The 21124-nt window shown below is 39.4% G+C and overlaps 1 protein-coding gene across 1 annotated transcript in view; it reads left to right on the forward strand.

The window, feature by feature from the left end:
* rxfp2a (relaxin family peptide receptor 2a) overlaps nt 1-19352 on the forward strand; it is a 159265-nt gene extending 139913 nt beyond the window's left edge. Inside the window, exons 16-18 of the mRNA XM_049468936.1 lie at nt 12090-12500; nt 14031-14246; nt 16697-19352. Coding sequence (XP_049324893.1) covers nt 12090-12500; nt 14031-14246; nt 16697-16962 — 893 coding nt within the window. The 3' untranslated portion in view covers nt 16963-19352. The remainder of the gene's footprint in view (nt 1-12089; nt 12501-14030; nt 14247-16696) is intronic.
* Nucleotides 19353-21124: the final 1772 nt, after the last annotated feature.

The raw sequence follows: 21124 nt of genomic DNA on the forward strand, positions 1-21124 counted from the left end.
CATAAAACACGCCCTCTTTGACCGATGCTCTGTTGAATTGAGCTACCTTATCAAATCATGCTTTCCTAATATTTATTTAAGGTCTCTGTAAAACATAAAATCCACCGGAGATCCGATTTAAACCTACAGTTACTTACACATAATAGCTAACAATAACTAGCTCCGTAAACAAAGCTGTAAGCTGCACCTTAGCTATAGCTCTTAATAGCTCTTTTCTTTTACTAGCCGCTGCAGATAAGGGAGATTGAGAAACAGTTTTATATGCAGCATGCATATAATATAATGTTTAACTCAGAGAGACCTATAGTATTTCACAAAGAACATGAAAAAATGGATTTTAGCAGAATGAGGTCTTTAAGATTATTTCCATTGTTAGTAGTAGTATGGCAGTTAGATTGGTGTGGGAAGGAATGCGTAATGGAGAACAAGCACATGGTGTGAGTATTAGGGCTGACATTATTAGGTATTGGCAAGAACCAATACGTATCACAATACAGCAGTTATGATTTATATATGTTGTAATAATGTAAGCAAAATGATATATTGAGATTTTTTTGTAAAAAAAAAAAAAAACACACACCGTTATAACAACATATCATTATACCATTATTGATGCACATCATCTTAATCTCATGGCTGGACAGAATGCACAGATAAGAAATTAATATTTTAGTAAATAAAGTAATGATACAAGGGGTAGTCAAAACGAGCAGCGTCAATACCAGTAAACAGCAGCAAGAGAGAGAAAACATACCATACATGGCAGTCCAGGGGTCATACACAAAAAGAAGTAGGGAAGGGCAGGCAGAAATTGAGAGAGTCAAAGAAACAGAAAAAAGGCCATAACCTGAGATCAAACACAGGCAATGAGTAACACTTTTGTAAAGAGGGAAAACCTACAATACTTTGAGGGGAGTGAATGGAGAGAAAGTGTACATATGGGGTGCAGAACAGGTGAGATCAATATTCTGGTGATTTACTTCCTGGAAGTGCTGTTTGCAAAGTCACGTGATCACATGAGGGAGTGCTTTCAGGCATGCCAGGCGTGACACTTTACATGTAAAGTAATAATTACAAATCCATACTCCATTTTTGTGTGTCGATAGACTATTGCAAAATACCAATTACCATATATCAATATTTTCTTACAGCTCTAGTAAATATTGAACAAGTTGAAGCGAGAGATTGGATGCTGTCACAGTTATGGTACATATGACTTTCAGACTACGAATTTGAACATTAAAACTCCATCAGGTCATAATTTCTAGTGGGACGTATGAAAAAAATAATTCCTGAGTTAAGGTGATCTTCAGCCTTTCAAGATGAAAGAGAAGAAGACTGAGAAGAAGAGTCTGCACTAAATAATATATATATATATATATATATATATATATATATATAATTCTTAATTTTTCAAAGTGCAGCAGCTGTAAATGTTTGTTTATGCACATTAATCAAATATATACTATATGTGCATTTAATATGATTTAAAACAATGCTATTAATCGTTTGATCTGTAGCAAATTACTACTGTGCGATTGCAGTTCACCAAAATATCAGATGATTACGAACCTTGGGCCAGCGCAAGGTGCGCTGTGACACTTACTGCTATCTTACACCCCACCAGCAGCCTATTTTTACACCTTCTAACTGCATTGTTTAAATAGCAACAGTGCTTATAAATACAGAGACCATTTAAAAATGATGAGTTTCTTTGATTTTACCAAATTGAAAACCTCTGGAATATAATCAAGAGGAAGATGGATGATCACAAACCATCAAACCACCAAACTGAACTGCTTGAATTTTTGCACCAGGAGTAAAGCAGCATAAAGTTATCCAAAAGCAGTGTGTAAGACTGGTGGAGGAGAACATGATGCCAAGATGCATGAAAAGTGTGATTAAAAACCAGGGTTATTCCACCAAATATTGATTTCTGAACTCTGAATTCTGAACTGTTTTTTGTTATTTCAGCCATTTCTCATGTTCTGTAAATAATTGCTCTAAATGACAGTATTTTTATTTGGAATTTGGTAGAAATGTCGTCTGTAGATTACAGAATAAAATAACAATGTTCATTTTACTCAAACATAAACCTATAAACCTATACCTATTCTTCCAGAGTTTTACATATCTACGCAGATGGGTGTGGTGGTCTCGAAATACGGTGTGTTCTGTTAAATTTTTGGAATGTTGCTATCCTGGCAGCATGAACAAGCAAGTCAGTTTTCTCTGCTAAGAAGCATTGGACACGTCCAGGTAGCTGCACCGTTAAAACAGCAATTCATCAGAAGTCAGAGCACAGGCTGATTGGTTTATTGCACGCTACACCCAAAACACACATGATTAATTACATTAAATAAGAGAATTAGAACATGCCCTTTATGCGTTTTGACCTGTGCAAGGCATACTTTTCCCGTCGTTATAATAGCAAAGACACACTGACACACCCTAAATCAAGCTGTGCTGCATAGGTGACTGCTCGCCTATAGATCTCTAAAATAGGGCCCCTTGTGTCCACCATTTTTTATGCCAATTCCAAGTTTATAATTCATAAAAGTGAAGAAGGATCTTCTGATCAGCATAAGAACACAGTATAAAAACACAGCACAGACTCGGGTTTCAGGATCGCCAACATAGTGGAAGACTTTGGCTTCATTTCCATTGAATGAATGGGGACGACAACGCGGCGTCCATCTTTTTTTTACAGTCTCTGGTTTAGCCAGTTGATGTTTTTTGTGAATATGGCCGCTAACAACGGGGGAAAGAGCCTGTGGCAGCTTGGAACCCATGGTTAACCATGTGCATGCATCCAGATAAAGCTGTACTGAGAAAAAAACATGTAGTACCCCAGGAGTCTGTGAGAGCAGAGGTGCACAATGACTCAAAGTTTGATTTCTATGAAATTCAGAACAGATTTGACTGAGATGTGGCTTAAACATGGAGCTTTTTTATACCCCCCTTTAGACAGATATGATGCTGTTTTAATTTTTAAAAATCAAACAGGATATTACATGAACTAAACTTATTTGGTCGATGCTGTCATACATGCTGTACACTGACTACTTCACATTTAATCAAAGTGTCATATCTTCAGTGCTGTCCCATTAAAAAAGCTATAACAAAATATTTACAAAAATGTCAAAGTTCTACTCACTTTTGTAAGAAACTGGGCTCTATCGTACACCCTGCGAAAGGTGCGTTGCGAAGCTCTTTGGTATCTTACACCCCATCAATAGTCTATTTTCACGTCTTGCACACTCATCGTTAAAATAGCATTGGACTAATATATATATATAGAATATATTAACGCAGATGGGTGGGGTGGTCTGGAAGTGACGTGTGTTCAGGTAAATATCTGGTGTGTTTCTATCAGGTGCGCTACCGACTGATTAAAACCAGGACAACAGTCAACAGTCAGCCGTTCAACCACGTCTGGATCATCTTGAGCACTGCACACCCCAAGCACAATACCACAAACCATCACTTCCTTACCACAGCAAAAAAACATCTTAACCCCAAGCCTTCAGCCATCAACTATAAAAATTAAATATACTTAAAAAGTGCACAGTAACTTTAAGTTATTTTTAGTTATATTTATTTCTGACAGTTATAAGGATTTATATTTATGTTCAGTACACAGACTAAATAACTGTAGCTTAATAAAGCAGCTATAGGCCAGGTCGCATTTATTAAAATCTAAAATATACTAATTTATTCATTAAAGTCTCGTCAAGCCCTCTAAAAATGCTGGAGATGCACAGCGGAGCGCACAAGTAGAGCGCACAGCATTGCCTCTGTCTTGCTACAGATATATAACTCAGTTCAGTTAAATAAACTTAAGATGAGCAAGGATCTGTTAAGTTAATCAAATATTGTCAAATATAAAGGAGAGATTGATGTTTTGGTGTGCTGTTTCCATTTTTTGAACCCCAGCTTTTACATAAACAATAAACATTAGTGCAAAGGGCAAATGACCTGTGCACTATAGATTGCCAAAATAGGGCCCACTGCTTGTCTAATATGCAATATAGTATTTAAGAGGTGGCATCAGCATGTGTAATAGGTGCCTGAGAAAACCTGCCCACATCTTCTATTGCCCTATTACTCCACCCCATTTCCTCAACACCCCATTACTACACCCAATCTCCATCACAAATTATTCAATATTTTTCCAGTCTATGAGTGTCAAAAGTTAGAGTAAAGTACTTCAAATCAGCGGGATGAATCGGTGCCCTTTATTTAACCTGTGTGGGCAGGGCCTGGGCCGGAAAGGACCAGAACCAGAGGCGGACACAAGTTGCAGAAACGAAAACTACCTGAAGGGACTCTTCAATGTCTTTCACAGCCAATACAGCAGACACAGTTCAGCTCAACCAAAAAAAGTGCTGTGACTTCTAAGAGTCCAGGGACGAGCCAACCGTAGCCAATACTCAACCATCCTGAGAGCAGCTTCAGTCCCAGTTCAGCAGCCCACACTGCGGATTAGTAACCTGGAAGCAAAAGAGGAGAGAAACATTTACATTAGCCTCTGGAGTAGAATGCACTCCTCAAAGAGAATGGAGCTCTTCACGCTGTCTGATTGGCTCTCCTTGGCGTGCCAATTAGCCACGGCCAGACATGTGTGGTTGGCAGGTCCCAGCCCCATCCACACATGGTTTTGAGAGCTGTCCAGTTGTGGATGCTGATGTTTGTTCAGTATGGCGGAGAGTGGCCACACCTGTTAAAATGCTTTAGCATTTTGCTTAGATAAAACATTTTTCTAAACTGTTTCTGCAGTAAAAATGCTTAAACACTAACACAGGTAGTGACTGATAAATTCATAGATGATTATCACAAGCAAACACAGTACACTGGACTATTTTCAAAGCAGGAATTCATTTAATGCCAAATTTGAAGTGATTTTATTGTGGTGTGCCCCTGGGGATAGGGGCGTGGTCAGGTGTAACGATATTTGGCAGGTCCCACCCTCTCCACACATGGTTTTGAAAGCTGTCCAGTTGTGCGTGCTGAAGTTCCCGCCAGCCACACCTATTAAAACAGATAGTGACTGATCAGTTCATAGGTGCTCATCACAAAGAAAGACAGTATACTGGACTATTCTCAAAGCAGGAAATCATTACATGCCATGCTAGAATTTTGACTTCGATACCGATACCAACTGTAGTATCACGATTCTCGATACCTAAACGATACTTAGAAGAAGAGAATAAAACACAACAATAAAATGGTCATACTTTCTGTCTAACAGTTGTATCAGATTTCTAAACCTGGATTTCTCAACTGTATTTACAAGCACTTGGTCCATGCAGATGTATTGAACTAGACCTCTGTTTAGTCTTTTACATTAAATGCACTTGTGTGTGCTCTTCAAAGGGCTCTGTTCAGCTCTCTGTAGAGATCAGGGTGCTTGTCAACTTAGCCAAGTTGTTGGTGTTTGCTCCTTTGCTCTGAAAGGATTTTTAACATTGTTTGTGAACTGGGTTTGTGGTGCTGCTGGCTTGCGTGTGCGTGTGTCGTTTAACCAAGTCAAATTAATAAAAGTGAATTGATGCCTTTGTTCAGAATACCCTCCGGACGCGATGTGAATCAGTTTTCTTATGAAATGAATCAATTTGCGATAATTTGACTCCTTTGAACCTAGTAACTGGGCTATATACAGTATTGAAAGCGCTGAACGCTAAGGAACTGAATCATTTGTGACGAAGTAGAATTGAAAAAGCATCAACATTCGATGCATCATGCGACTCTAGTTGGCAGGTCCCACCCCCTCCACACATGGTTTTGAGAGCTGTTCAGTTTGTGGGTTCTGAAGTGTGCAGACAATACCTGCTAAAATGCTTTAGCTTGCCAGCAAGTCATAATTATAGATTAAACATTTTTTAAAACATTTTCTTCAGTAAAAATGCTTACAGACTAACACAGGTAGTGACTGATAAATTCATAGGCTCGCATCACAAAATAAAAGACAGTACACTGTACTATTCTCGAAGCAGGAAATCATTACACGCCAAATGCGTAGTAAATATATTGTGGTGCGCCACTGGGGCGTGGCCACAGTGGCCTGGTAGTTGAGTTGCAAAGGCAGGAGAGAGACACACAAACACAGGGATTGAGTGAACTCAAGACATTTATTTACCTTTATTTAGAAAACTGCCCTCAAGCACACCAAAACAAAATTTCAGCAGTTCTGCATGATAGCATTGTTTTTTTTTTTTGATCAAAGAAATGAGAAGTCAGTCCGGTTAAACTCCTGAGCAGTTCTCTTGGTAGAGGATGAACATATTGTCGGCAGACGAGGTGAGGGAACAATGGACCTGCCCCCACAATACGAAATGCCCCCGCTCGCTTGTGCCCAGCTGGGCTAATCAGTCCCATCAAACTCAGCTGGGGACAAGTTGTGGGGGGGCTACAACTTCGCATTGTGAGGCAGGCCCATTGTTCCCTCACCTCGTCTGCCGACAATATGTTCATCATTTTAGCATCTGGCCCCTCAGACAGGGGAGTTGAGATGATTGCTCTGGCCAAATGTCACTGCTATATGAGTTAAATCTGTAGAATATTTGGGAAGCATGAATAGACCATTAATTTTCTCACAGAGTCACTCTGTAAAAATAGCTTCTTTTTTTTTTTTTTGCATTTTTCAAATACCGCTATAACACTATGGCCACTATGGAGCGCTGCATAGAATAGGACCGCTAGAGAAGAATATTGGTACTAGTGATGGAAACGATCCGATACAATATCGGGTATCGGCCCAATATTGAAGTAATTTAACATATCAGGTATCGGGTGACTACGGCCGATGCACTTACCGATCCATATTCCGGTTCGCAGCTTGAGCTTCATTTACATTTAAAGGCATTAGCTTAGCGTAGGTTCCCATTATGTTTATTAGATTTAGCTCTGGAAGATACACAAAGCACTAAGTAAACAGCAAGTAAAGAAGTAAATCAGTAATGTAAACAAAAAAAATACATGTATGATGTATGCTAACATGCTAATATGGAGAATATGAACATACCATTTAGTAACAAAACCTTTAGGTGTAAAAGTTGCTTTTTTACTTACAGGCTGTGAGATGGTGATTGATCATTGTGTCAGTACAGATTCAGGTTTTAATATCAACCACTGCTGTAGGCAGCGTTTGCAACACACCACTATAGAAGCATTGTACACTGCTGGTGGTGTTCCATAGACAAATTCTAACCAATTGTTTCTTAGCTCTGAGTTACTGGGCAAAGCATATTACACTGATATTTAAAAGACGAGCCAGCTGTGCTGCGTGGCTTTAGCTCGGCCTGTGGGCGGTGCCGAGCCAAGGTGGGCGAGGCCAGGAAAACGCTTTCATCTGATTGATGTAGACACCCTAACGTCTCTCTGATCAGCTCATATTTTTGAGGCTTTTCTTTGACTAGCTACTGCAGACAGGGGAGGCTGAGAAACAGTTTCAGATGCAGCATCCATATACAACTCTATAACCTATAGTATTCCACAAAGAACAAGAAAAAGTGAATTTTGGGATCTGGCTGTGTTTATGAATAGTCATAGGTTCAATATAGACACCCAATATACCATTTTAAAGCTTAGAGTCTCTGCTTTTCGGTTATCTAGCCTATTTATCAGTATCTCCTTTCAGAAAATAAACATTTGGAGCGAAATATGCCTTGGTTATGAAAATATGAAATCATAATTATCATATCTGTTTTTTGTACGTCCATATTTGATGGAATGCGGCCATGTTATACACCATTCGAACCGTCTGCCTCTCCGGATTCCGAAACTGTGCTCTGTATAGATATAATAGAATAGAATAGAGATAAAAGCTGTTTGTGTTTACCTGCAGGGTCACAGCAGATCACTCCCCCCACCCCCCAACCTCCACCAGCGGCTCCCCCGCTCTCTTACCTTCAAAACGAGTCCACACATTAGAGAATCCAGTCTCCTATAATCCGCAGTTATGTCCACCCCGCGCTGAGAATAATGTGAGACAGTATCTAAACTTTAACTCCTAATTAAAAGCCTTTTATTCGATGCTGCTCTCAGTCTGGCCCACAGCCAGACAGGGTGGAGCCTACTGGACATGAGGGTATGCAAATGAGGTCTGTCAGCCAATCAGGTGCCGAATGCTGAAAGGCGGAAGGAAGGGAGATGCTTGGCCACAGAAACTTTCTCTAATAGACTTTCCACTCTGTAGAACCACCGCTCTTAAAGAGACAGTGCGGATTTCTGTTTCTATATGAATAGACCACACAAAAACCCAGAGTTTACTGCAGAATGAGTTATAAATGTGGTAGTTTTTATTATTATAAAGTTTCCAGTTCTTTGGAGAAAGAAAATACCATTACTGGTTCAGATCACTATAACTTCTAACCAGTAAAATCAATTAATCATTTTATATGATGATTGTAAACATATTATAGCAAAATGTAGAGCTGCCAAAACCATTCTTCCATATAAATAGTTCATTTTATATGTCTGAAAATAAAAAAAATAAAATAGAACATCTGAAAAGCGCCTAAAAAAATTCCTGGTTTTTACCATATTCTGGCCATTACATGTTCAATTGTATAATTAAAGTGTCTTAAATGAATTGTTTAAAGGCTTCTAAGTGATATTAATTCATAGATTTTACTCTAAATTATTTAATATTAGAGTGATAAGCCTTCAAATGTGAGTATGTAATTTCAGGCAGAAAATGGTAATAATAGGCTTGGAGCTTAAGAGGTTAAAAAATTGATGCATGAGTGCTACCAGCATTGCTGCAGAGGAAATCAAAATAGCAAAATCAGAGAAACTAATTCAGAAACTGAATTGGTCTCTTATTTTTTTCCAGAGCTGTATTTATAGTAGCGGTTATGGGTGCACAGGAGATTTCATTAGCGTTTTAGTTAAACCAAATTACATTTTTAATGCATATATCAATGTGAATTTATGAGAAACCGAGAGAAGTGTCAGCTTTATGGATGAAAGTGCTGTCTCAAATGGTGCATTTCTCCCTGAAGTCACATTTAATAATGCATATTAAACTGTATATTTAGGCCAATATGTTAATACTCAACCCTGTTACTGTATCTGTGACTCAGGCCAATGCTGAGCTGCCAACACTCACATCTCATAAATGTTAAGTATGCCCCTGTTACAGCAGAGTAATCCATATCTAAACTGGCAGTTTTTCAGTGCTTGTTTTTAACCACAAATCATACAGAAAGTGACAAGTGCCAGCATCCGTTTGGCAGCCACCCTTGAAAATGTCTAGGAAGTAATAGACCGACTAATATGGGACGTCCGTGTCCAAATGATGTGTGTAGTACTGACAACAAAGTCCACAAATCATCTCACACCAGCCCTCCAGTCTGGCATTAGGGGTTTAACGATCAGCATGTTTATCGAGCCAGTGTGAAATACACTTTAGCTTTGGAGCAAGCAGCAAGACCAAGCAAGGTTTATTTAATGAAATGAAGGAAATCTATGAATTTAAAGCATTAATCAAAGATTATCACAGCACATTTAGTAACATATGAATTACATATGCACTGTAAAATAAATGTAATTGCATTTAATTCCTCACCAAATGAAGTAAGCAGTAACATGTTATGTGTAATTGCACTTAAAATGGTAGTCTGTAAGTTTAGGAGGCTTTGGGGATCGTTAGAGGGTCATTGAACAAAACATGTGAAAGAGAACTTTTTTCTTCTGAATATATTTTTATAATTTTTCCCAAAGTTGACATCTCAAAACTGAGAAACAGCTTCATTCCAGAAGCTGTAAGACTCTTAAACTCCACCTAACAAAACACTGTCACGTTAAACCGTACTGAGACACTTTATCTTGTACTGTTGTATTCTATTTTTATTGTATTCTTGGTCCCACTTTATAATAAGTGTCCCTAAGTACTATCTAGTTACACAGTAACAATCTATGTAACTACAGTGTAACTACTGATGAAGTACACATTGTTACAGATTAACTACAGAGGTGCAGGTTATGTAATTACACATGTGTGTTAAGGTTAATTTTGATTTGTGTAAGTACACATGTGTACCAGGGTGAGTGTACTTACACAAGTAATAGAGCAAGTGTACTAAGTGTACTATTACACATGTGTAAGTACACTCACCCTGAATTAACCCAAAATTAACCTTAATACACATGTGTAATTACATAACCTGTACCTCTGTAGTCAATCTGTAACAATGTGTACTTCATCAGTAGTTACACTGTAGTTACATGGATAGTTACCGTGCAACTACATTGTACTTAGGGACACTTATTATAAAGTGGGACCGTATTCTTTCATTTTGTTGTCTTATTTTATCTATATATCTATTTTAACAACAGCTGTTGGGTGTAAACTGGATCGTGAGATCACAATTTCGTTCCACTTCGTGTACATGTGCACATGTGATGCGAATGACAATAAAATCTCCTTGAACCCTTGAATCCTTGAGACCACTCACTATTCACTGTTTAGAATGACGATATTAGCTGTTGCAGGTATGGTTGTGCCATGACACTGATGACAATGCATTACAATATTTCATCCCCACCCAAACTCACCCAAAAAACTGCTTTAAGTTGTGAAGATTGTTAATATGTAAGAAAGTGGCATGTGCCGCCAACCACCACCAGAGGGCCTGGACACTGCAGTGGAAGAGCTGGTGGATCTGGGGCAAAAAACTCCATGTCCCAGAAGTCAAGTAGTCAAGTCAAGTAGTTTTATTGTCAATACTGCATATGTACAGGACATACAGAGAATTGAAATTACGTTACTCTCCTTCCCAATTTTTACAGCAGGTACAGATAATAGATATAATAAAAGAAAGAGAGAATGGGAGACACTATGTGTACAATACAGCAGGGACACAATAGACATACATGAGACAGAAACAAGGTGCAGTAGTGTGGGGGAGAAATAGATATATAAATATAAGAATAAAAATAGATATATTATATAAAAGAGTGGGAGTCACTATATGTACAATACAACAAGACACAATAAACATACGTAAGACGGAAGACAATAGTGCCATATTGATGGTGATTGAGATGGAATGACAGGATAAATAGTATATAACAGTAATACAAATATGTTATGTAGCTTAAGGCTGGTAAAGTGAATGAGTGCTAAAGTTCTTAAAAGTTCACAGTTTTTGGGGAATTAAAGTGAGTATTGACAGTGCAAGTATATCAGTAGTGCAGGTCCATTGGAAGGGACCAGTACTTTGTGTATTGTAGTGCAGAGTTTCAGTACTGTATTAGTGGGGGTGTGGGGGGGTCAGGATGCTGAGTGAGTGTGTGCTGGGGGCAGGATTGGGATGGGGGGTTGAGCAGGAAGAGAGTTCAGCATCCTCACAGCCTGATGGATGCGGCTGTCTCGCAGTCTCCCAGAATCCCCAGCACTAATTAGTGCAGATCAGGCTCAGCTGTGAACACAGCTTAAAAACCCCAGCCAAACCTCAGTTCACTGGCACACCTTTGTAGAGGGGTGACCGATAACAGTGGGTAAAGAAAAAGAAGATTAGAAAGAAAAGAAATCTTAAAAGAAGCCACAAAAAGAAAAGATCTTAAAAGAAACAAAGGCTCACAAAAAAGAAAAAAAAAAGAGATCTTAAAAGAAGCAACAAAAAAAGAGAGGGAAAAGATCTCTGTGTTTTTCTGTTCTGGTTTTCAAGAAGCATTTCCTAAGTTGAAGTTTGATTTAATTTCCTTTGTTTGAGCCATGACATGTGGCAGCAGGTCCTTTGTTTGATTTTCCCGCACTTTTTTCCACACTTAAGGCCCTCTTCCAAAGCCGCCTGCCGTTCCAAAGGTTGGGAGTTCAAACCCAGGTTTAACCACTCCATCCAAAATACAACAAACCATCTACACAAACACACAAGTAACATCTAATATATTGATAAATTAATGAATGAATAAATAAATAAATAAATAAATAATAAATAATTAAAAGATTTGAGTCCGCTTCCTCCACTATACCGTAACATAATAGGTACTGCTGCTTTAATGCGAATATTAAAACTCTACTGCTAAAGACTAAAAACATACATCTATTCTCTAAGAAGGATTTGATTCTTGTCTTCCTGCAGGTGCAGACTGCCTGATGGGGGTCTACCTGTTCTTTCTGGGAGTGTTTGATGTGAAGTTTCGTGGCGAGTACAACAGGAATGCGCTGCTCTGGATGGAGAGCGTGGAGTGCCGCACCATCGGCTTCCTGGCCATGCTGTCCTCTGAGGTGTCCGTGCTCCTGCTTGCATATCTAACCCTGGAAAAGTTCCTGGTCATCGTGTTCCCCTTCAGCTACCTGCGGCCGGGGAAGCTGCAGACCGGCCTGGTGCTCGTCTCCATCTGGCTGCTGGGATTTCTTATAGCCGCTGTGCCTTTGCTCAGTGACGACCTGTTCGGCAACTACTACGGTCGGAATGGAGTGTGCTTCCCTCTGCACTCAGACAGGCTGGAGAAGCCCACCGCTAAAGGATACTCCACTGGAATATTCCTAGGTTTCTTCGCTTTTTAATCTTTTATTATTCTGTTGTGCTTTCAGTGTGCCGAGATATAAATATTCAGAGGGGGCAATGTGAAAGGATTCATTGTTCAGCATTGTTTTTGAAGCATTCATTTGCAAAAACAGATTTTTTTTTTTTGTTTAAAGGGTAGCACTACTTGATAATTGTAATATGATATTTATGAAGAATTACAGTATTAGATAAAAAAAATTCAATGTCTCTTTTTTGCTTTTTATCATTTTTTACATTCTAAATTTACATATTGAAGACTATATTAAAGGTAGACAGGAACACGTTTATACACTTCTCAACCCAAACCAAATTGTAAAAATCTCAGTTCTTTTACTGTAAATGAGAGATAAAATAATCAGGCCACCTACTATATGAAAGGATTATGAAGTGAAAGCTTATAAGAGTGAATTGCATTAATACGTAGAAAAAAAAAACGCACTAGAAAATATTAATTATTTAAACTGAACCTGACATTTTTCACCTTGTCATTGCATATGATCATATGATTCATTACATCATATATGATTTTAAATATTTTTTTAAATAATTTTTGTTAACCTCTTCTTTTGCTAATATAATACTCAGTGACATGCCTATGCATGTGAAAAATATTAACCAATCACGTTTTTTCTCCCCATTATACCACGTGTAATGAGGTGTGTATGCCACACTTGGAAAGACCTTGTTGTTCAATTCAATTCAATTCAATTTTATTTATATAGCGCTTTTTACAACAAAGGTTGTCACAAAGCCGCTTTACAGGAAAAACAGGTCCACGCCTCTTATGAGCAGCACCACAGAGATGCTGATTTTATGGTGACACAGTGGCAAGGAAAAACTCCCTTTAAGAGGAAGAAACCTTGGAAGGAACCAAGACTCAGTCCGAGGAACCCATCCTACTCGGGTCGACTCCGAGTCAACCCATTGTTGTTGCAAGATTTTTTTAATCAAACCTTTAGAAAAGTACGATTACCTAGCGCCGAGTGGTCCAGCGGTCTAAAGTGCTGCCACTATGAGCGGGAGGTCGCAGGTTCGAACCCCCGCTCATGCAGCTTTGCCGTCAAGCTGCCGGCGCTCAGAGGGAGCACAATTGGCCCTGCTCCCTCTGGGGTGGGTAGATGGTGCTTTCTCCCCACCACACTTAAGGTGGCGCTGGGCGGCATGAGGCGTCTGTGAGCGGATGTATCGGAACCTAGCCGCTGTGCTTTCCTCCGAGCGCGCTGTGATGCTGCTCAGGCAGTAATTCATCCGCAGCAGCTCGAAAAAAGGGGTGATTGACTTCACACGTGTCGGAGGAGGACGCACAAAGGGGTGGGACAATTGGATATCCAAATTGGGGAAAAATCAGAAATAAAATTATAAAAAAAAAGAAAAGTACGATTACAATATTGAAAGTATGCTGTCAGTATTTTTTAATCATTATTTCAAGTTTTATCAAAGGCATTAGAGATGCCAGAGACCGAATCATGACTGTTTAATGTGTGTATCTAACCGCAGCTTCATGTGTTACAGGGCTGAACCTGCTGGCGTTTCTGGTCATCGTGTTCTGCTACTCCAGTATGTTCTACTCCATCTACAAGACAGGCGTTAACACAGACCTGCGCAGCCGCCTGCACAAAGACGTGGCTGTGGCCAATCGCTTCTTCTTTATCGTGTTCTCTGATGCCCTCTGCTGGATTCCAATCTTCCTGGTTAAAATCCTCTCTCTCTTAGAGGTGGAAATACCAGGCATGTAACAAATTGCTACTGTCTATAAGCTTGTTTTGTACATGACTGTTAAAAGTGTGAACCTTTTATCTAGCACTTCAGTGTCTAGTAGCTCCTTTTTGCATGATTTAGGGACAAAGTATTATTTTATTATTATTTTGTTCTGGTCATAGTGCGTGGAAGAGGATACTGTGTTTAAACCATAGTGTGTATAGCTGGACAGAGCATCGTCTCTCAGAAGTGAAGCCACCACAGGTCGGGCGCCCCCTGCTGTTCGGTTTCAGAAAGCTGTGTAACCCCACCCATCCCCATAGGTTTCAAAGTTAAAACAGAACAACTTTCAATCACGTTTTTTTCTAATATACTGTAATTCTACCTCCATTATTTAAATGCAGCAGCTAGTGTAACCTCTGCTTATACTGTTAAATTTTTATATCCCCACAGATTTGTTTTTATAAACATTATTAAGCTCTATTCAAAAAGGCGTGTTTTTTGTAAAAGGGCTGGTTATGGGCGGGACCAATAACAGACCGTCAGCTCCTCCCCGCTCCGCTCTGCAGCCTGTGACCTCGAGGCAGCCCTCAGGGGCGGGGTTATTTAAATGAGTAGGCGGTCTCTCCACAGTCTTTCTCCCTCCTCTGGTCTCTACTGCTCAGACTCGGGTGTCAGGATCGCCAACATGGAGGAAGATTTTAGCTTCATTTTCATTGAATGAATGGGAACTGTGACACGGCGTCCATCTTTTTTACGGACTCTGGTTTAAACCAAAAAGAATTCAAAAAGAAAAATAATAACAGTATTTTTTTTAACCTGATTTTAATGTTGAATTTATTCGCACCTAACTGTGGTATAATTAACATTTTAACAGTTTTTTCCCCACAGTTGTTACAAACACTGCCCATCTTTGGTCCTTAAAGACTTCGGGCCTTATCGTACACCCTGTGCAAGGGGCATCGTGATGCTCGTTGCTATCGTACACCTTGTGAACAACCTACTTTCACACCTTGCGTCCACACTGTTAAAATAGATACAGAGTTTGGGAATATATCTTTACTGATCGGCGTGGTGGCCTGGAAGTGAGGTATGTTCAGGTTCTCTTGGCGGCGAGAAATACAGGTGCGCTACTGACTTATTTAAAACATAACAACAGTCAGCAGTCAGCCACCCAATCCTGTCTTGAGTTCTGGTTATGGCGTCTTAGTGAGAGGCTGCACGCACGTGAGGCTCGCTGATGAATCTCTTAAATGAATCCTTAAAAGTGACCAGTAGACACAGTTTTACTCTTTTTCAATCCTATCTTAGTCATGCAGGAGCTCCGCGCACATTGCAGTGCACAAATTCAGCTTTTACATCAACAATATACAAAATAAAGAATAAAATAACACTGCTGTTCCCTTTAATTATCTGCTGACGTACCTTCACAGTGTGAGATCTGTGTCCTCTGCTGAGACGTGCAAAAGCGCTGTGCTGTTAAGATATCAATGCGCCAAAGTTAGAGCCCACCTGGCAAGGGCCACATTGATGGTTTATTTCATGTCACGCCCCAGAGGCACACCTATGATTAGTTAAGAGAATTAATTCATGCCTTTTGCGCATTTTGAGCTGCGTAATATTTGTAATATTTTGTGGCGGCACGGTGGCTTAGTGGTTAGCACGTTCGCCTCCCAGCGCTGGGGTCTTGGGTTCAAGTCCCTATCTGGGTGGAGTTTCCATGTTCTCCCTGTGTCTGCGTGGGTTTCCTCAGGGGACTCCGATTTCCTCCCACAGTCCAAAAACATGGAGATCAGGTAAATTGGATACTCTAAATTGCCCAGAAAAAATGGAATATTCTAAATTGATCCGGTGTGTGTAAGTGTGTGGTATGTATGTAAGTGTGTATGTAAATGTATGAATGACTGTGTGCCCAGATATGGATTGGTACTCTGTCCTGGGTAAATGCTGTAGTGCCTGATGTAGTCCTCCAGGTGGACGGTTGTTTCCGGTTGAGAGTACGCTGTGCGCTATTGGCTGCCGCTTCTCACCGGTGTGTGGATGTAATGTGCTTGTGTGTAAAAAAAAAACGTGTAAATTGTAAAGCGTCCTTGGGTTTCTAGAAAGGCGCTATATAAGTTGAACTTCATATCATATATCATATAATATTTGTGCCCCCCACTATACCAAAAACACACCAACACACTCTAAATCAAGCTGTGCGATGCACAATTGACCAGTGCCCTATATAGATCACTAAAATAGGACCCTTAATCTCATTATGAGCCCTAAAATGCTTTCATCCTTTTTTGTCTTGTGTCTTGCAGGCCTAGTATTTATTAACAAATGAAATTGTTGATTAATTGATCAGACAAAACCTGAAATTTCTTGGGTTTAAATACAGTCAACATTGTTTCTATTTAGGACATTATCTTAAGTGAACCTTGCCCTTCAATGCTTATGCCTTTTTCTTAAACGTGAATGTCTTTTTGCCCTTGCAGGGACCATAAACTCCTGGGTTGTGATCTTTGTCCTGCCCATCAACAGTGCCCTCAACCCCATCCTCTATACGCTGACCACCAGCTTCTTCAGGGAGCAGGTGGAGCTGTTGCTGTGCCGCTGGCAGCGCAGCTCTTCCATAATAAGAGACCGCAAGAGCCTCACCAGCACTACCGTCTACATGGAGGGTTCCAAACACACCTTCTACCACTCCAAGGTCTTCCTACCCCGGCTATCCGTGCCAGACATGGACCCTAGGTACGGGTGATGAGGTGGGGTGGAGGTCGCAGCGGCCTTCTTGTCATTAGCGTCCATCAGCATCCCGGGGACGGCGGCGGCTGTATTGCGGAATACAGCAGGAGAAGGTTGGGCTGTGCTTCTCGGCCCACAATGCAGGTCCTTCAGCAGCGTAGCTCTAGATTCTTCTTCTTCAATCTCAGCAGGATGAGTGCGTCAGATAACGACCGCTCATCCCTTCAGCCTCCATAAACACATCACACAAACACACCTGCTGGACCATAGAAAGAAGACTCGAGCTTTCCAGGTGAAGGCTGTAGGCACAATGGAGGTGAGACTGTTTGGAAGAGTCTGTTAAAACAAAAGCTTGCAAACACAGAAGAATCAAGTGGGTGGATGTCCTTCATCATGTAGAGGCCTACTCCAGTTCCAAATACGGGGCTGTACTGGGTGGCCTCCTGACCATGGTCTAAACTACACCGGTCTGGATCATGAAGACGCGGATGGTTTAATGCAGCAGAATCATGAGACACATGAGGAAATTATCAGGAAATCACGTGGAAATGATGGTATTTTGGAAACTCAGAAACAGAAATCTTGGATAAAAAAAGAAATCTACAAGCTTATTAAATCTTTTTTTTTTACCTGCAAGCAAAAACTTGTTTTAAAAATGTTTATTTCATAACGATTGATTTTATTTTTTACTCATGCATTATTTATGCGTTGGACTCTTGAATACATTTTTGATAGATCAACAATCTGGAATGTACTGTACAGTTAATGAATGTAAATCATTTTAAAGTTGTTGTAAAGTGAGAGAGAGAGAGAGAGAGAGAGAGAGAGAGAGAAAGAGAGAGAGAGAGAGAGATTCAGAGATACAGAGAGAGAGAGAGATTCAGAGATACAGAGAGAGAGAGAGATTCAGAGATACAGAGAGAGAGAGAGAGAGAGATTCAGAGATACAGAGAGAGAGAGAGAGATTCAGAGATACAGAAAGAGAGAGAGATTCAGAGATACACAGAGAGAGAGAGAGAGAGAGAGATTCAGAGATACAGAGAGAGAGAGAGAGATTCAGAGATACAGAAAGAGAGAGAGATTCAGAGATACACAGAGAGAGAGAGAGAGAGAGAGATTCAGAGATACAGAGAGAGAGAGAGAGAGAGAGAGAGAGAGAGAGATTCAGAGATACAGAGAGAGAGAGAGAGAGAGAGATTCAGAGATACAGAGAGAGAGAGAGAGAGAGAGAGAGAGAGAGAGATTCAGAGATACAGAGAGAGAGAGAGAGATTCAGAGATACAGAGAGAGAGAGAGAGAGAGAGAGAGAGAGAGATTCAGAGATACAGAGAGAGAGAGAGAGATTCAGAGATACAGAGAGAGAGAGAGAGATTCAGAGATACAGAGAGAGAGAGAGAGTATAGTGATTTCTGGCTTGTAGTGTGAAAAAAAAGTATTTATTTGAATATCTCACGAAAAAAGTAAAATGAACTGAACTGGAACTAGTTCAGAATTAAAATTGTGAACTGGCACAACACTATATATATATATATATATAGCTGACTTCCTATACATGAACAAGAGCTAGTGTGCACAGTACATTGTGCAAAGGTTTTAAGCACCTAAGCAAATCACTTACAACTATTCGTCTCATATTAGAATAATAAAATAGTTTGTTTTCCTTGTTCCTTATTCCGTGTTTTTCTCTGTTTGTTTCTAGTTCCCTGTTTAATTTCCCTTGTTTCCTCCCTTGCCCTGTAGAGTTTTTTTATCCTTTGTCTAGTTTAGCTCCTTGTTGTTTTCCCTTGTATATATTTCCCTGCCCTGTTTAGTTTGTTTATTTTAGTAGTATCTCTTGTTTGTTTTGGTTATTGATTTATTTGTTTATTTGTTTACCTTTGTTATTTATTTAATAAATATTCTTCCCTTACCTGCACTTACGTCCGAATCCTCGTCTCCCTGCTTGGGTCATCCTGACAACCTGTTATTTTTGCGCCCCCCACTTTTGACATTGATATGACGCCATACACTAGTGAGTAAATTCAGAAGAAACACAGTGATTTTGTGAGCACGTGTGCCCAGAGCGGTGGGCATCCTTTGCTGCAGTGACTGGGGAGCAGTGTAGGATAGGGACCTTGCTTAAGGTCCCAACGACAGCAGCCCACCCAACCCGAGTATAAACCCCCCAGAGGTGGAAAAAGTACTGAAAAATCATAATTTAGTAAATGTATCTTTACTTTGCTAAAATTCGACTCAAGTAAAAGTAAAAGTACGCATTTAAAAATCTACTCGAGTAAAAGTAAAAAAAAGTACTCAATTTAACATTTACTTTGAGTAAAAGTTACATAGTTACTTTTTAAGTTAATTTTTTGATGTAAAAAAGTAAAAACAAATCTTAAATTAAATAATTATTAAATTAAATTATTTGGACCTTTGAGGCAGTATTTGTTCAGATCACCCCATAAAACATTTGAAAGAGCAAGAGGCATAGGTTTCTATGATTGATTTTTTTTCTTTACTGTTAAAAAGTTAAAAGGTTATGGTCATATGTGCGACTATAAACTTTATGTTTATAGTTTTACAGTTTATTATTATTTTTTAACTTGCCAGTGCTCTGCTTTAACTGCTATTTACATGTTTTTTTTTTTACATTTAAGCAGATTGTTTAATGCTCCTAATAAAAACTTAAGGAATTATCATTAAAAACATGAAATCATACAAATAAAACTGTGCTGTAAAGAAGCACATATCGATGGGTAGCATAACTCGACAGAACACCGGTTCCCCCGAGCAAAGCTGATTCACACAGCGTCTCTCTCCCGCTAACCGTAATAAACACTGCTGGGAAAAGTTCAGCTGCGCTGCCATGGAGAACAAAACTCAATTTTTGTTTTAATTCAAACAATTTGAGTAATTTTTTACTCAGTAACAGGGAGTTTCCCAATGTAGTGAAGTAAATTACTTGTGTCAAAATGTACTTGAGTAAAAGTAAAATTACCTATATTATTTTAAAAACTACTTAAAAAATTACAAATTACTCATGAAATCTACTCAATTACAGTAATGTGAGTAAATGTAACTAGTTACTTTCCACCTCTGAAACCCCATAACCAATGAGCTCTTGAGACAGCAGCAGTATTTGGACGAGTAATGTCCTGTTGGAATAGCTTATCAGAGTGAACATTGAGAAAAGGGAGGAGCACTGATTGCAACATAACTTGACCAATTTCCTGCAATGAAAACTAAAGGTTATCATCATTGTTGGTCGTCTCCACTAAGCATCTGGGTGTGATTATTTTTTTCAAAATAAATGTATTATTATTAAGGCTTTCGAAATAAATACCTTCTTAAATGCAGCTATCTCAGGTGCCTAAGGACTTTACACTGTACTGTGTATTTTGCTTATTATTCAGATCATTATGGGCATCAGCTGCTGAACTGAATATGCATTAACATTTAAAGATGCTCAGATTCTTTGCAAGTAGTTATATTTTATAATGTCCAAACACATATCACATATTACACTACCTACATTCAAATATCGACAGATAGTTCATGCTAGAGTTTAGATTCCCTGCCCGAACCGGGCCGCAATTTCCCACCACTTTCCTAGAGCCGGGTCGGGCACAATAAAATAATCGGTAATGTAGGCATCTGTTTTAATGCTATTTTTATTTTATATAAACCTATAGCATAATAATCACAATATAGCAAAGCAACAGACATCATTCTTGTAGCCTAATTTACCGATATTTAAGTCGTGTGATCATTGTTTGCATTGTGTTTTAATCTTTCGAAAATCTGTTCTTAATAAACATTTTCTTAAATAATAGGTCGATTCTTCTTCAGTGCTGCAATGTTAATTAACATCATTCGGAACAGATTTTGCTCATTCACATTTTCCTAAAATGTTTTAACACTCTACTTATTTAAAAAATGTCGGGTTTAAATTGGCCTCAGGCTCAAAATAACAGTGTATGGGGTGGGGTGGGGCGGGCTCGGACAGAACGTGCTTGGGATCGGGCCGAGTCGGGCTGAATATTTTGGGCTCGATCTAAGCTTTAGTTCACGCTAACACTGATGCACCCTGAGCCTGCAAGACAGCTTGTACTTTTTTAGAACTTAATCGTGGCTGTTTATCCACCTTACCTGGACTATACTGTATTTCAACCTTTCATTAGCTTTTCTTCCTTTCATCC

Source organism: Astyanax mexicanus, chromosome 20, assembly GCF_023375975.1.
Source record: "Astyanax mexicanus isolate ESR-SI-001 chromosome 20, AstMex3_surface, whole genome shotgun sequence".
In the NCBI taxonomy this organism is placed as follows: Eukaryota; Metazoa; Chordata; class Actinopteri; order Characiformes; family Acestrorhamphidae; genus Astyanax; species Astyanax mexicanus.